Source organism: Schistocerca nitens, chromosome 4 (assembly GCF_023898315.1).
Source record: "Schistocerca nitens isolate TAMUIC-IGC-003100 chromosome 4, iqSchNite1.1, whole genome shotgun sequence".
NCBI lineage: Eukaryota > Metazoa > Arthropoda > Insecta > Orthoptera > Acrididae > Schistocerca > Schistocerca nitens.
In genome coordinates this window covers 385,275,977-385,292,611 of record NC_064617.1, presented here as the reverse complement: position 1 = coordinate 385,292,611, position 16,635 = coordinate 385,275,977, and the positions used below count along the sequence as shown (strand labels likewise).

The window sequence follows — 16,635 nt, the reverse complement described above, 5'->3', positions numbered from 1 at the left end:
TTGGTTGAGTCTGACTGGTAGCATTGGGGACGAAAAAGTGTTTCCACTGTAGGGACCGGGAGAAGGAGGGAAGGTCTTTAACAAGAATTGCATGAATGAATTTGGGGGTGGGGCAAAAGGTGAGGCATTTGGAAAGAATTGATACTTCTGCAAGATTAAGGCTTTTGGAGTAAAGGTCCATAATTGTCTTCCAGGTATGGGGGAGGTTTGGATGTTGTAGAGGTGGTGGACAGTGGTAGTCCAAGGCAGTAATAGAAAGTGAGCAGGTTGGGTAGCTTTTTGAGGGGGCATTGTGCATGTTGCTCTTGTTCATGGAGGGTGAGAGTTTCAATGTGTGTTATGGGATCCAGGAATTTGAGATTGCGTAGCAGAAGAATTTTATGGATGGAGAGATGGTATTGCAAGGAGGTTTGGGCCTGATTGATCTGGTTTTGCAAAATTGTGTTGGTGAGTGCTAAGGATTGGGCAGGTGGAGATGGGTAATTTGATGTTAAGGCCATTTGGGGGAGCTCCATGAGCCAAGCAACAACTCAGGAACAATATGTGGAACTACCAGGTGTACCAGTATGAAAAGAGTGTTAATATACAAATGTGTCGATAGGGAACATTTGTTTTGAACGAGCCTTAATTATTTTTTGTTTGGTTGGTATGACAACTGTCAAAGATATTTAGTATACATCAAGTCATGGAACAAACAACATCATATGTTTCCATCGTGTTAACAATGTCAAATTTTGTACCAGAAAGTGATGATTTGCGGAAAGCATTAATTTTTTGTTTTCATTTGAAAAAAAGTGCTTCAGAGTCGCATTGAATGCTTGTCGAGGCATATGGTGATCATGCTCTATCATAAGCAACATGCAAAAGATGGTTTCAATGCTTCAGAAATAATGATTTTGATGTAAGAAATGAAGAATGTGGAAGACCACCAAAAAAGTTCGAAGATGCCGAATTGCAAGCAATATTGGATGAAGATGATACTTTGAGTCAGAAGCAAATGGCAGCAATGCTAAATGTTGCACAACAAACAATTTCTGACCGTTTGAAAGCTATGGGAAAGATCCAAAAGTGTGGAAAATTGGTGCCACATGAATTGAATGAAAGACAGATAGAAAACTGAAAAACAATTTCTCAAATTTTGCTTCAAAGACATGAAAGAAAATCAATTTTGTATCGAATTGTTACTGGCCATGAGAAATGGATTTATTTTAAGAATTCTAAATAGGAAAAATCATGGGTTAATCCGGGATAACCATCTACATCGACTGCAAAACCAGATCAATTCGACAAGAAGACAATGCTCTGTGTTTGGTGGGACCAGAAAGGTGTGGTGTATCATGAGTTTCTAAAACCCGGTGAAACTTTGAATACTAATCGCTACAGATAACAAATGATCAATTTGAACTATGCATTGATCCAAAAAAAGACCAGAATGGGCCAGAAGACATGGCAAAGTAATTTTTTTACACGACAATGCACCTGCACACAAAGCAAAACTGGTTCAGGATACAATCAAAACACTTGGCTGGGAGCTGCTATCCCACCCGCCATATTCACCAGACTTGGCCCCTTCTGACTACCATTTGTTTTCATCAATGGGACACACATTGGCTGAGAAACACTTCGATTCCTACAAAGAAATCGAAAATTGGGTGTCTGATTGGTTTGCTTCAAAAGACAAACATTTCTATTGGCGTGGTGTCCACAAATTGCCAGAAAGGAGGTCAAAATGTATAGAAAGCAATGGTCAGTACTTTGAATAAAATGTTTTTACTTTTAAATTCAAAATTAGTGTTTCATTTTCACAAAAAAACGCTAATTTCATACCAGTACACCTGGTAGGTATCATAGTAATATATGATAGAATTACCACATTTTTAAATGAACATAGTCTAATCTTTGAAAATCAGAATGATTTTATTAAGAACAAGTCAACACTGGTAGCTGACACACAGTTTATTCATGAGGTAATAACTGATTGATAATGAGAACAAGGATATGTTACAGGAATATTCCTTGATCTTGAACTTCAATACCACTGAGAAATTATGAAACATATGCACTGGAGATATTGTTAATGATCTGATAAAATCTTATTCATCTAAGAGAAAGCAATTTACGCTAAGAAAGAAACTGCAAGTGGCACACACAGGTGTACCATTACTGATATAAAACACTGCTTCCTAAATTAAATGGAAAATTCTGTATGCTGATAACACATCCAATGTTTGGAGACATAAAGAGTATGACCAACTAGTAATAGTGTGCCAAAATATTAGAAATTAAATAATTTAGTACTGCAGTGAAAGTCACCTCAGTGTCACAACCAAGAAAATAGCAGTAATGGATTTTTAAGTCCACAAGCCACAATTGTGCACTGGAACTGATATAGCCATTACAGAGAACAAAGGTAAACTTCAGTGGGTGATGCATGTTCGTTCTCTGGCAACCAATTGCCTTAAAATGTATTTACAATAAATACACTATCCAAATACTACAGTGATACCCACGCATTACAGACTCCTTACATGAACTGTCCTCATCCAGTATAAACCACAAAATATACTTTTAATGTTGCACAAAAAGGATATTACAACAACTTCTGGTACAAAACCAAGAGATGGATGAGGACAGTTCATGTAAGGAGTCTGTAATGCGTGGGTATCACTGTAGTATTTGGACAGTGTATTTATTGTAAATACATTTTAAGGCAATTGGTTGCCAGAGAACGAACATGCATCACCCACTGAAGTTTACCTTTTATTGTCATTTCCAGGAATTTCATAGCGTTCTCTGTAATGGCTATATCAGTTTATTCTCTACATCTGGGGTACTATCTATTATAAATATATACATTTTTAAATTAAAAAGAAATGTGGCCTTTGACCTGTAATAACACTGCATGAGAAACAAAGATCAATTTCATATCATTATCCAGTGAACTGAACTACATTAAAAAACCCAAGTGTACTTAGGACTCCTCACTACAAAATTTGAAGTTTTTATGAAATAACTGAAACCAGCTGCCTTTTGTGATAATTCAGTTTCTATTTTACCATGACCAGTTTTGAATGGTCTAGCGACTTCTTTGGATAGTACACACTTCTAGTGATTGTAGTGTTGCGGGGCTTGTGTAGCTGTGACAAGATAGAAGAAATGAAACAAGTAAGCACTGGATGTGCTGAGGTATTGGGAATTATTTACATCATAAGATTGACTTACAGCCTGCCTAAAATATTACTGGCTGACAACCTACACTACTCACTAGATGCATATCTCAGCTTTCCACAGAATAAAGAAAATTTTATATAGGCTTCACACATGTATATTGGTTTTATTTAATACAATCACTAACATCCACTTTTGTTTCATTCACTTCTAAAATGAATAACTTAGAATATGTCTTAAGTGCTAAGCAGAAATGTTTCCACCTTCAAATCAAGTTTTTCACACAAGCAATTTATTATGTACACACCTGTCTTGTCAAATAAAAACACATTGTAAAATGTAATAATGTAAAATTTTCGCTTGTTATGAAATGACACATTCAGAAAAACAATCTTTGTATCATATGATATTGAATAAAGTTGTTACTGTTATTATATTATTTTTATTATTATTATTAACACAAGTGTATGAGCAAACTTCTGTTTATGAGTGACAGCTTCTTTTCAAATGACAATCAATCTGTGGAAATACAGTACAGTATACTTATTAAAGACTGTTATAAAATACAAAGCAAACCACCAAGAAAATGGAAAAGACTTGCTTCTATAATCTGGCATTAGCCATGCTCATAGAAGTCAGACAAGTTTTGCAGGATTGTCAAAATGGGCTTCCATATGCTGCCACATGCCAAATTGAAACATGTGTAACACCCTTTCAATATCATGAAGAAACACTTACGTGAATGTGTGGAGACTATTATTTCTGACAGGTCTGAAAGCACACACACCACATGGAATCTGCAGCTTTGATAAATATTATGTAAATTGAAGGTGGAGGGGCAGAGAGGGGGGGGGGGGCACGGGGGAGGAAAGGGCTGGCAAGTGACTGATGATATGAGCTGTAGCAGGACTTCATGCAGAATCAGTGGCAATGAATGAAAATATTTGCCAGACTGGGACTTGAACCCATGATTTTCTGCTTACAAGGCAGTTGTGTTAACCACTGCACCACCTGGACACAGTGTTAATCACAAATTTATGGACTAGCTCAGCATTCTCCTCAGTCAATCCACATTTACACCTACCACATTCCCAATGCATGTCCTCCTTGCTAGCTAATTTTAGATTCCCACCGGAGATCAAACGTAAATAAGCATCTGCAATGATGGTTGTCGAGTCATAGCCCACTGAGGTGTATCAACTGTATGAATGCATGGTGTCCATTCTTTTGGACATGTCTGAAAGAACATATTCCACATGGAATCCTCAGTTCCCCCCTCCACACTCAATTTACATAATATGTATCACAGCTGAGGATTCCACATAGTGTGTGTTCTGTCAGACATGTCTGAAAGAACAGACACTGCACATTCTTATGATTGATATGCCTCAATGGGCTATGAATCCACAATCATCATTGCAGATGCACATTTACATTCAACCTCTCGCAGGAATCTAATATTAGCAAGCACGGAGGATTGGGCAGGGACTAGCCATTTCAACAATTCCAAGAATCTATCATGGCACTTCTGCTGCACAAAGGGAAAATTAAAGAACAACTTGCACAAATACTTGAATAAGTACTATTATGAGTAGGTAAGTTGCTACTCACCATGTAGTGGAGATGCTGAATCGCAGATAGGCACAACAAAAAACTGTCACAAATAAGATTTCTGCCAACAAGGCCATTGTCAAAAGTAGATGATAAACACACACACACACACACACACACACACACACACACACACACACACACACACACACACAGATGACTGCAGTCTCTGACAGCTGAAGCCACACTGCTAGCATCAGCAGCAACAGCAGCAGTGCATGATGGGAGTGGCAACTGGGTGGGGGTAAGGAGGAGGCTGGGGCAGGGAGAGGGAGAGATAGAGGGGTAGGGGTGGGTGACAGTTAAGTGCAGCTGGTGAGTGTGCAGAGACGAGGTGGAGAGAGGGTAGGCAGCTAGGTGCAGCCAGGAGGTTCCCATAACCCTGCTGGCCTCAACCTTCACTAGTTATTGTCCTCAACCATCCAGCTCCTTCCCATTATAGCACTCCACCAATGCATCCAGTCTTTTTACTTCTGTGATAGTCTCTTTGTTGTGCCTATCTGCAACTCAGCATCTCCACTATAAGATGAGAAGCATCTATCCTTTTCATAATATTGTTACATTCCATCCTGGATTTTCCACTGTTTGACTAAATACTATAGAATAAGAAGAACTGACAAATAAAAGCAAATAAATATAAAAAATATAATTTCAAAATCTTCCCCCATGAACCATGGACCTTGCCGTTGGTGGGGAGGCTTGCGTACCTCAGCGACACAGATAGCCGTACCGTAGGTACAACCACAACGGAGGGGTATCTGTTGAGAGGCCAGACAAACATGTGGTTCCTGAAGAGGGGCAGCAGCCTTTTCAGTAGTTGCAGGGGCAACAGTCTGGATGATTGACTGATCTGGCCTTGTAACATTAACCAAAACGGCCTTGCTGTGCTGGTACTGCGAATGGCTGAAAGCAAGGGGAAACTACAGCCGTAATTTTTCCCGAGGACATGCAGCTTTACTGTATGATTAAATGATGATGGCGTCCTCTTGGGTAAAATATTCCGGAGGTAAAATAGTCCCCCAGTCGGATCTCCGGGCGGGGACTACTAAGAGGACGTCGTTATCAGGAGAAAGAAAACTGGCATTCTACGGATCGGAGCGTGGAATGTCAGATCCCTTAATCGGGCAGGTAGGTTAGAAAATTTAAAAAGGGAAATGGATAGGTTAAAGTTAGATATAGTGGGAATTAGTGAAGTTCGGTGGCAGGTGGAACAAGACTTTTGGTCAGGTGATTACAGATTTATAAATACAAAATCAAATAGGGGTAATGCAGGAGTAGGTTTAATAATGAATAAAAAAATAGGAGTGCGGGTTAGCTACTACAAACAGCATAGTGAACGCATTATTGTGGCCAAGATAGACACAAAGCCCATGCCTACTACAGTAGTACAAGTTTATATGCCAACTAGCTCTGCAGATGATGAAGAAATTGATGAAATGTATGACGAGATAAAAGAAATTATTCAGGTAGTGAAGGGAGACGAAAATTTAATAGTCATGGGTGACTGGAATTCGTCAGTAGGAAAAGGGAGAGAAGGAAACATAGTAGGTGAATATGGATTGGGGGGAAGAAATGAAAGAGGAAGCCGCCTTGTAGAATTTTGCACAAAGCATAACTTAATCACAGCTAACACTTGGTTCAAGAATCATAAAAGAAGGTTGTATACCTGGAAGAATCCTGGAGATACTAAAAGGTATCAGATAGATTATATAATGGTAAGACAGAGATTTAGGAACCAGGTTTTAAATTGTAAGACATTTCCAGGGGCAGATGTGGATTCTGACCACAATCTATTGGTTATGAACTGCAGATTGAAACTGAAGAAACTGCAAAAAGGTGGGAATTTAAGGAGATGGGACCTGAATAAACTGAAAGAACCAGAGGTTGTAGAGAGTTTCAGGGAGAGCATAAGGGAACAATTAACAGGAATGGGGGAAAGAAATACAGTAGAAGAAGAATGGGTAGCTCTGAGGGATGAAGTAGTGAAGGCAGCAGAGGGCTAATAGAAATCCTTGGGTAACAGAAGAAATATTGAATTTAATTGATGAAAGGAGAAAATATAAAAATGCAGTAAATGAAGCAGGCAAAAAGGAATACAAAGGTCTCAAAAATGAGATCGACAGGAAGTGCAAAATGGCTAACCAGGGATGGCTAGAGGACAAATGTAAGGATGTAGAGGCTTGTCTCACTAGGGGTAAGATAGATACTGCCTACAGGAAAATTAAATAGACCTTTGGAGAGAAGAGAACCACTTGTATGAATATCAAGAGCTCAGATGGCAACCCAGGTCTAAGCAAAGAAGGGAAGGCAGAAAGGTGGAAGGAGTATATAGAGGGTTTATACAAGGGCGATGTACTTGAGGACAATATTATGGAAATGGAAGAGGACGTAGATGAAGATGAAATGGGAGATAAGATATTGCGTGAAGAGTTTGACAGAGCACTGAAAGACCTGAGTCAAAACAAGGCCCGGGAGTAGACAACATTCCATTAGAACTACTGATGGCCTTGGGAGAGCCAGTCATGACAAAACTCTACCATCTGGTGAGCAAGATGTATGAGACAGGTGAAATACCCACAGACTTCAAGAAGAATATAATAATTCCAATCCCAAAGAAAGCAGGTGTTGACAGATGTGAAAATTACCGAACTATCAGTTTAATAAGTCATGGATGCAAAATACTAACGCGAATTCTTTACAGACGAATGGAAAAACTGGTAGAAGCGGACCTCGGGGAAGATCAGTTTGGATTCTGTAGAAATGTTCGAACACGTGAGGCAATACTAACCTTACGACTTATCTTAGAAGAAAGATTAAGAAAAGGCAAACCTACGTTTCTAGCATTTGTAGACTTAGAGAAAGCTTTTGACAACGTTAACTGGAATACTCTCTTCCAAATTCTGAAGGTGGCAGGGGTAAAATACAGGGAGCAAAAGGCTATTTACAATTTGTACAGAAACCAGATGGCAGTTATAAGAGTCGAGGGGCATGAAAGGGAAGCAGTGGTTGGGAAAGGAGTGAGACAGGGTTGTAGCCTCTCCCTGATGTTATTCAATCTGTATATTGAGCAAGCAGTAAAGGAAACAAAAGAAAAATTCGGAGTAGGTATTAAAATTCATGGACAAGAAGTAAAAACTTTGAGGTTCACCAATGACATTGTAATTCTGTCAGAGACAGCAAAGGACTTGGAAGAGCAGTTGAACGGAATGGACAGTGTCTTGAAAGGAGGATATAAGATGAACATCAACAAAAGCAAAACGAGGATAATGGAATGTAGTCAAATTAAATCGGGTGATGCTGAGGGGATTAGATTAGGAAATGAGACACTTAAAGTAGTAAAGGAGTTTTCCTATTTAGGGAGTAAAATAACTGATGATGGTCGAAGTAGAGAGGATATAAAATGTAGACTGGCAATGGCAAGGAAATCGTTTCTGAAGAAGAGAAATTTGTTAACATCGAGTATAGATTTATGTATCAGGAAGTCGTTTCTGAAAGTATTTGTATGGAGTGTAGCCATGTATGGAAGTGAAACATGGACGATAACCAATTTGGACAAGAAGAGAATAGAAGCTTTCAAAATGTGGTACTACAGAAGAATGCTGAAGATAAGGTGGGTAGATCACGTACCTAATGAGGAGGTATTGAATAGGATTGGGGAGAAGAGTAGTTTGTGGCACAACTTGACTAGAAGAAGGGTTCGGTTGGTAGGACATGTTTTGAGGCATCAAGGGATCACAAATTTAGCATTGGAGAGCAGCGTGGAGGGTAAAAATCGTAGAGGGAGACCAAGAGATCAATACACTAAGCAGATTCAGAAGTATGTAGGTTGCAGTAGGTACTGGGAGATGAAGAAGCTTGCACAGGATAGAGTAGCATGGAGAGCTGCATCAAACCAGTCTCAGGACTGAAGACCACAACAACAACAATTTCAAAATAAAAAATGGGAAGAAGGGAACAACAAAAGATATCACACAGAATATGATACTGTACCACTATACAAAATTCCCCGGCTGTCCACAGCCAGAAGCCTCATTCAGCATTCTACAGTCAAAAAGAAGTTACAGATTTAGATATGTTATTAGCAACTGTTCTCCCACTTCTCTCCTTTCATTATTAACCTTTTCCTTAAAACAAACCAATTAAAACAGTGATAACTTCTGAGATGTACATACCAGCTAATTCACCACGCCATATTTCATTTTCTTGTAGAGTAACAACTTTTTTGATCATGAGACTGTGTCAGTTATGACAGAATGCAAGGAGTACAGCTACATATGATCATACTGTCACTCTAATATACAAAAATACAATAAAAATGTAAAACTTTATATAATTTATTTATTGACTTGCAAGATATTCTGTCAGCTTTTGCTTTCTAAATTAATAATATTTTCCTTAATAATTCATACATATATCATAACATACGATAATGACATTCCAGTTCTTGAAAAAAACTTTTGTAGAAGTTAACATGCATCCATAAGAATAGAAATTACTTCCCTAATGAGAGATAAAACTTTCTGATAACATTCCAAACTCTTCATTGTTGAAGGGCATCAGCATGTATCAACTGCATCTGCTGTTTCCATAGCACATGAAGGTCAGCAATTTCATTGAGAGCGTTATTTACTTCGTCCTGATCGTCAGACCACATATTCTGTAGAAGCCCCCTCATCTCTCTATAACAAAGGTAAAAAAATCCTGTCAGCACATGTTATATCCAATAGGTATAAAACACTACTGTTTGGCAGCTCAAATGGTGTATACTGAAATGAAACATCAGTAGCCTCAAAGAACTAAAGGAGTGTTTGTATTATTTGGGACACACAAATGTTCTATACTTAAACATTATGACTGACCACCATTGTCATTTGTGAATAAAGGGATCAGTGACGCAAATGAACAGCTCTTGAAAATATGCGAATAGTTTTCAAATGTTAATGCTCTGGATACTAGTGGTGTTGGATGAAGATTTTATACCACACATGGACCTCATTCGAGTGGCCTTTGAAAAAGAAGTTCATAAAACAAAAACTAGTCAAAAGAGTCAAATGCAAGAGAATTACATGGAAAAGAAGTGACAAACAGTAGAAACAGTGATTTTCTTACCATAGCAATGTATTCCAGCAATATAAAACAGTCAAAGAAGACCTTTCTAGCTAAAGAACAGAGAAAGTGACAGACTAAATGTACTTTGTGATAATTTAGATCATATCAAATGTAATATTAATGAATATATCAAAAGTATAATAGATAACCTCTACTGTTTAAAAATATTTCATCAAAGTATGATGAGTCTTTTAAATAAAAAAGAAGAACTGCTGCTTTCTCTTCAAGAAACAGCTGGCACTATTGCTGATGTGCTCTGCTTAACTGAACATCACCTAGAAGCAACAGAAATTAATCAGATACATGTAAATAGTTATATAATTGGTTCTTACTACTACAGGACCAACTTATGACAAGATAGAGGTGGCAATTTACATGCACAACACTCTTAAGTCACAAGCAGTAGATGTGACTCAGTACTGTATTGAACAGCATTTTCAATGTTTTGCTCTCAAATTAGATCTGAACTCGGACCCTCACAATAATAATAGTTCACAGGGCAGCACTGGGAAACATCCAAAAGTTCCTTTGTTAGCTGGAATCACTTCTTGTAAAACTCTATAGGAATAACAGTAACATTATAGTATGTGGTGACTTTAACATTAATTTTCTTTTAAATGATAACAATCATAAACATTTAGAATTAGCATTAATTTTCTTTTAAATGATAACAATCATAAACACTTAGAATCATTATTGTTCACTTTCAAACTGCTCCCTATGATCTCATTCCCAACAAGAGTATATGGGTAAAGCAAGACCACATTTGATAATATGCAAAGCAAGAACACATTTGATAATACGTTCTTGGGAACACACAAATTACAGAGAAATAAAAACTCAGGCTGTAATAAATGGTCTTACAACTTGTCAACAGAAAAAACGGAAATGGTCACACCCATAAAAAATGAGACAAATAGGAACATAAAACCAGAACAAGCAGGGATACCATAGTCCCCTGGTAATGATAAAGGCAAGAATAATCGAAAAATTTTAATCTCAGAATTCAATAAATTTTTCTCATTATAGCTGCAAAAACTGGAAACCTTAATAAACAGTCTCCCACAGAAGCTGTAGAGCATCTTAATCATGTGCAAATCATACCAAATGTAGCACTTCATTTCAAAGTACAACTCCTAAAGAAATTGAAAAAAATAAATAAATAAATAAAAATAAAAAAAAAATCAGTAGATTACTTAAAATCTTTCAGTGTTCTGGTTATGATGGTGTATCAAGTAGGATTTTAAAATCAGGTGCAGTTACATATTGTGCTATTTGTGTAACCAATTAATTTTCAGATAGATTGCAATAGTGATACCAATCCACAAAAAGTGGAGGAAGGAATATAATATTAAACTACTGGCACATCTCCTCGCTGGCAATGATCACAAATGTATTTGAGGGGATAGTGTATGTTTGGACTTATAGCCACACTACACAAAATGGCTTGCTGACACCTGCACAGTTTGGCTTTTGTAAATATTTCTCCACAGAGAGACCTATATTTAGCCAAAAAGATGAAATTCTAGGTGAACTAAATTTTAGAAGGTATCCAATGGGGATCTTTTGTGACCTTGCTAGGGAATTCAGTATGTAGACCATAACACACAGCTAAAAATCTTCTGCACTGTGGTGCTAAAGACTAACCTTTGGCCTGGCTGGAATATTACTTACACAACAAAAAACGAAGTGTTATCTTCTCTCCTGCCACAATACACTGCTGTCCCTTCCTCTTCCCTGGCCCCTCCAGATTGCTGCTTCCTTTCCATGTGACAACTGCTTCTGATACGAGCTGCTGGTGATGCCGGCCATGTGTGCATGACATGTGCTAGCATGTATGAATGAAACTGTGTGTGTTTCTCTTTCTTTATCTGATGAAGGCTGTGACTGGAAGGTAATTCGTGTCTTTTAATTGTGCCTGTTTGCAACTTAACATGTCATATTTATGGTAAGTAGCAATCTATCTTTGCCTTACATTGTTGATGTTCCAGCCTGAAGTTCCCGTCATTTGATTTTAATATGATACAGTTTCAGAGCAAACCTACGTTTCTAGCATTTGTAGACTTAGAGAACGCTTTTGACAATGTTGACTGGAATACTCTCTTTCAAATTCTAAAGGTGGCAGGGGTAAAATACAGGGAGCAAAAGGCTATTTACAATTTGTACAGAAACCAGATGGCAGTTATAAGAGTCGAGGGACATGAAAGGGAAGCAGTGGTTGGGAAGGGAGTGAGACAGGGTTGTAGCCTCTCTCCGATGTTATTCAATCTGTATATTGAGCAAGCAGTAAAGGAAACAAAAGAAAAATTTGGAGTAGGTATTAAAATCCATGGAGAAGAAATAAAAAGTTTGAGGTTCGCCGATGACATTGTAATTCTGTCAGAGACAGCAAAGAACTTGGAAGAGCAGTTGAACGGAATGGACAGTGTCTTGAAAGGAGGATATAAGATGAACATCAACAAAAGCAAAACAAGGATAATGGAATGTAGTCTAATTAAGTCGGGTGATGCTGAGGGAATTAGATTAGGAAATGAGGCACTTAAAGTAGTAAAGGAGTTTTGCTATTTGGGGAGCAAAATAACTGATGATGGTCGAAGTAGAGAGGATATAAAATGTAGGCTGGCAATGGCAAGGAAAGCGTTTCTGAAGAAGAGAAATTTGTTAACATCCAGTATTGATTTAAGTGTCAGGAAGTCACTTCTGAAAGTATTCGTATGGAGTGTAGCCATGTATGGAAGTGAAACATGGACGATAAATAGTTTGGACAAGAAGAGAATAGAAGCTTTCGAAATGTGGTGCTACAGAAGAATGCTGAAGATTAGATGGGTAGATCACATAACTAATGAAGAAGTATTGAATAGGATTGGGGAGAAGAGAAGTTTGTGGCACAACTTGACCAGAAGAAGGGATCAGTTGGTAGGACATGTTCTGAGGCATCAAGGGATCACCAATTTAGTATTGGAGGGCAGCGTGGAGGGTAAAAATTGTAGAGGGAGACCAAGAGATGAATACGCTAAGCAGATTAAGAAGGATGTAGGTTGCAGTAGGTACTGGGAGATGAAAAAGCTTGCACAGGATAGAGTAGCATGGAGAGCTGCATCAAACCAGTCTCAGGACTGAAGACCACAACAACAACAACAACAACAACAACAACAACAACAGCTTCAGAAAACAAATATAAAACTTCAAGCTCCTGAATTGGATATTAACAATCAGAAAATTATGAAACCATACATATAAAATTCCTAGGCAGCCAGATAGAGAGCCAGCTAAGATGGGAAGAGCAAATTGATCAGCTGGTAAAGAAACTTTCCTCAGTGTGCTTCACACAAAGAACCATTTCTCACTTTGTTGACAGAGCAATAATGCTGTTGTCATATTTTGCATATTTCCATTCTATACTCTCCTATCGTATAATCTTCTGAAAAAATGTTGCAGGAGTTGAAAAAGTCTTCAAATTTCAGAAACAAGCAGTGAGATTAATATATGGGGTCTCTAACAGGACATCCTGAAAGGATCCCTTCAAGTCTCACAGGATGTTTACTGTTACATGTCAATACATATGCCCACTGGTGATGTTTACAGCAAACAACAGGGAATTATTTCAGAAATACTGTGGCATCCACAATTACAACATAAGACAGGTGAAAAATTTCCACCAAGGCTCTGATACTCTTATGAAAGTACACAGTGGTCTTACTGAGCCAGGTAGTATAAAAGTAATCATTAAGCTCCCCATCTACATAAAAAAGGAAATTAGTAATATATAAAAATGATGAGGTATCTTGAACACATGGACCTCCTCCATGCCAACCGGCACAGATTCTGAAAAAATTGATTATGTGAAACCCAACATGCACTTTTCTCACATGACATACTGAAGCCTTTGGATCAAGGCAGTCAGGTACATATAGTGTTTCTTGATTTCTGAAAAGCATTTGACTCACCTACATTAATTTTCAAAAGTTCGATCATATGGGGAATCAAGTGAAGTTTGTGACTGGATTGACGACTTTTTGGTAGGGAGGACACAGTGTGTTATCTTGGATGGAAAGTCATTGTCAGATGTAGAAGTAACTTAGGGAAGTGTGTTGGGGGCCTTGCTGTTGATGTTGTATGTTAATAACCTTGCAGACAATATTAACATTAACAACAGCCTTTTTGCAGATGATGCAATTATCTATAATGGTGTACTATCTTAAGCAGCTGCATAAATATTCAGTAAGATCTTGATAAGATTTCAAAGTGGTGCAAAGATTAGCTACTTGCTTTAAATGATCAGAAATGTAAAACTGTGCACTGCACAAAATGAAAAAAAATCTGGAATCCCATGACTATAATTTTAATGAGTCACAGCTGGAATCAACCAACTCATGCAAATAACTGGTAGGTATATGAAAGGGAGTGGTCACATAAGCTCAGCTGTGGGTAAAGCAGGTGGTAAACTTCAGTTTATTGGTAGAATATTGGGGATGTGCAACTGGTCTACAAAGGAGATTGCTTACAAATCACATGTGTGATCCATTATGGAGTATTGCTGAAATGTGTAGGACACATATATCAAATAGGACTAATAGGGGATATTGAACATATACAGAGAAGGGTAGCATGAATTGTTAGAGGTTGTTTTGACTCATGGGAGAGTGTTACACTGATCTGAAGAAACTGAACTGCCAGACTCTTGAAGACAGATATGAACTATCCAGAGAAAGTCTATTAACACAGTTTCAAGAAAAGGCTTTAAATCATGACTCTAGAAATATGCTGCAACTCCCTACATACCACTTACATATGAATTGTAAGAGCAAGATTAGAATAATTACATTCAAACAGTCATTCTTCCCCTGCACCATATGTGAATGGAACAAGGAGAAACCCTAATATTACCATGAGCAAAAAGTGCCTGACTTGCTGTAGAATTATTATATAGATGCAATAGTTTTCTCTTTTTAGGTGACTGTAGTGGCATGGGGATTGGTAAAAAGAATCAGGCTCGTCAGTGGTTCTAGGATATGTAGTAGAGATAGAAATATAATGGAACAGGAGGGAAAAATTGCTGCCCTTTAGGCTGAGTTAGATCAGGCCAGGAAAGATCTGGACAGGTTAAAAAGGGAGAAGGCTACAGAGAGGTGAGAACTGGCAACAGGTAACACAAGGAACAGGCTTACAACTTCATCACACAGCTTTGCAGTGAATGTTAAAAGTAAGTTTGACCTGTTGCTTCACTTAGAAACTGATGAGCGTCAGGCAGAGATAGGTGTAGATAGGCCACAACAAACATTCAGTAGAAAGTTGAGTAAGAATGTAGGGAAGTCAGCAAAGAGAGAGAAAGTTTTGCTGTTAGATAGTTCTTATGACTGAGGTGTAGGCCAACTAATGAGTTACAATCAGAATAACAGGTCACCAATGTTTTAAAACCTATTGCAGGTGTGGGTCAGGTGACAGAGGATATAGGTTCACTCTGTAAAGACTTTACCAAGGAAGACACTATGGTTACTGTGGGTGGGCCAAGCAACAATACTGACAGAGATCTTAGGTACAGTATAGTATGACTTGATAATGATTGCATCAGCATCAAGACATACCATTGTGGAGTTTGTGTCCATTCTGGGACACCATGGCTAACCTCATTTGAACTCTTCTGTCAGGATAGTTAATTTGGAATTGGAAGGGTTGCATGGGTCACTTGTGGAGCCACAAATTGCTATACTTCCTGCTGATTCTCTCAGTAGGTGGATTATCCTAGGCATGGCCTGAGTTCTCAGCGGGACTCATCAGCAGAATCAGCATTCTATTGAAGATGGTGACCAGTTGGATTGCTGAAATATCGAATCGAGCTGATTTTAGGATCTGACAGCAAACCTGCATAGACTTTCAAGACTTATTACACCGGGAAAGCCTACAATGTCACACTGCAATAAATAGTAAATCAAGTATACCCTTCGGGTGGTGGTGTGGTCTTCAGTCCTGAGACTGGTTTGATGCAGCTCACCATGCTACTCTATCCTGTGCAAGCTTCTTCATCTGCCAGTACCTACTGCAACCTACATCTTTCTGAATCTGTTTAGTGTATTCATATCTTGGTCTCCCTCTATGATTTTTACCCTCCACGCTGCCCTTCAATACTAAATTGGTCATCCCTTGATGCCTCAGAACATGTCCTACCAACCGATCCCTTCTTCTAGTTAAGTTGTGCCACAAACTCCTCTTCTCCCCAATCCTATTCAATACCTCCTCATTAGTTATGTGATCTACCCATCTAATCTTCAGCATTCTTCTATAGCACCACATTTCGAATGCTTCTATTCTCTTCTTGTCCAAACTAGTTATCGTCCATGTTTCACTTCCATACATGGCTACGCTCCATACAAATACTTTCAGAAACGACTTCCTGACACTTAAATCTATACTCGATGTTAACAAATTTCTCTTCTTTTCTCCTCTCTACTTCAACCATCATCAGTTATTTTGCTCCCCAAATAGCAAAACTCCTTTACTGCTTTAAGTGTCTCATTTCCTAATCTAATACCCTCAGCATGACCTGACTTTTGTTGATGTTCATCTTATATTCTCCTTTCAAGACACTGTCCATTCCGTTCAACTGCTCTTCTAAGTCCTTTGTTGTCTCTGACAGAATTACAATGTCATCAGCGAACCTTAACGTTTTTATTTCTTCTCCATGGATTTTAATACCTACTCTGAATTTTTCTTTTGTTTCCTTCACTGCTTGCTCAATATACAGATTGA

The 16,635-nt window shown here is 38.2% G+C and overlaps 1 protein-coding gene across 1 annotated transcript in view; it reads right to left on the bottom strand.

Annotated features, from left to right (window-relative positions):
- Positions 1-9,102: 9,102 nt before the first annotated feature.
- The window catches only part of LOC126251586 (DNA mismatch repair protein Msh3-like), a 363,938-nt gene continuing 356,405 nt past the window's right edge, over positions 9,103-16,635 (bottom strand). Inside the window, exon 19 of the mRNA XM_049952118.1 lies at positions 9,103-9,458. Within this exon, the coding sequence (XP_049808075.1) occupies positions 9,320-9,458 (139 nt within the window). The 3' untranslated portion in view covers positions 9,103-9,319. The remainder of the gene's footprint in view (positions 9,459-16,635) is intronic.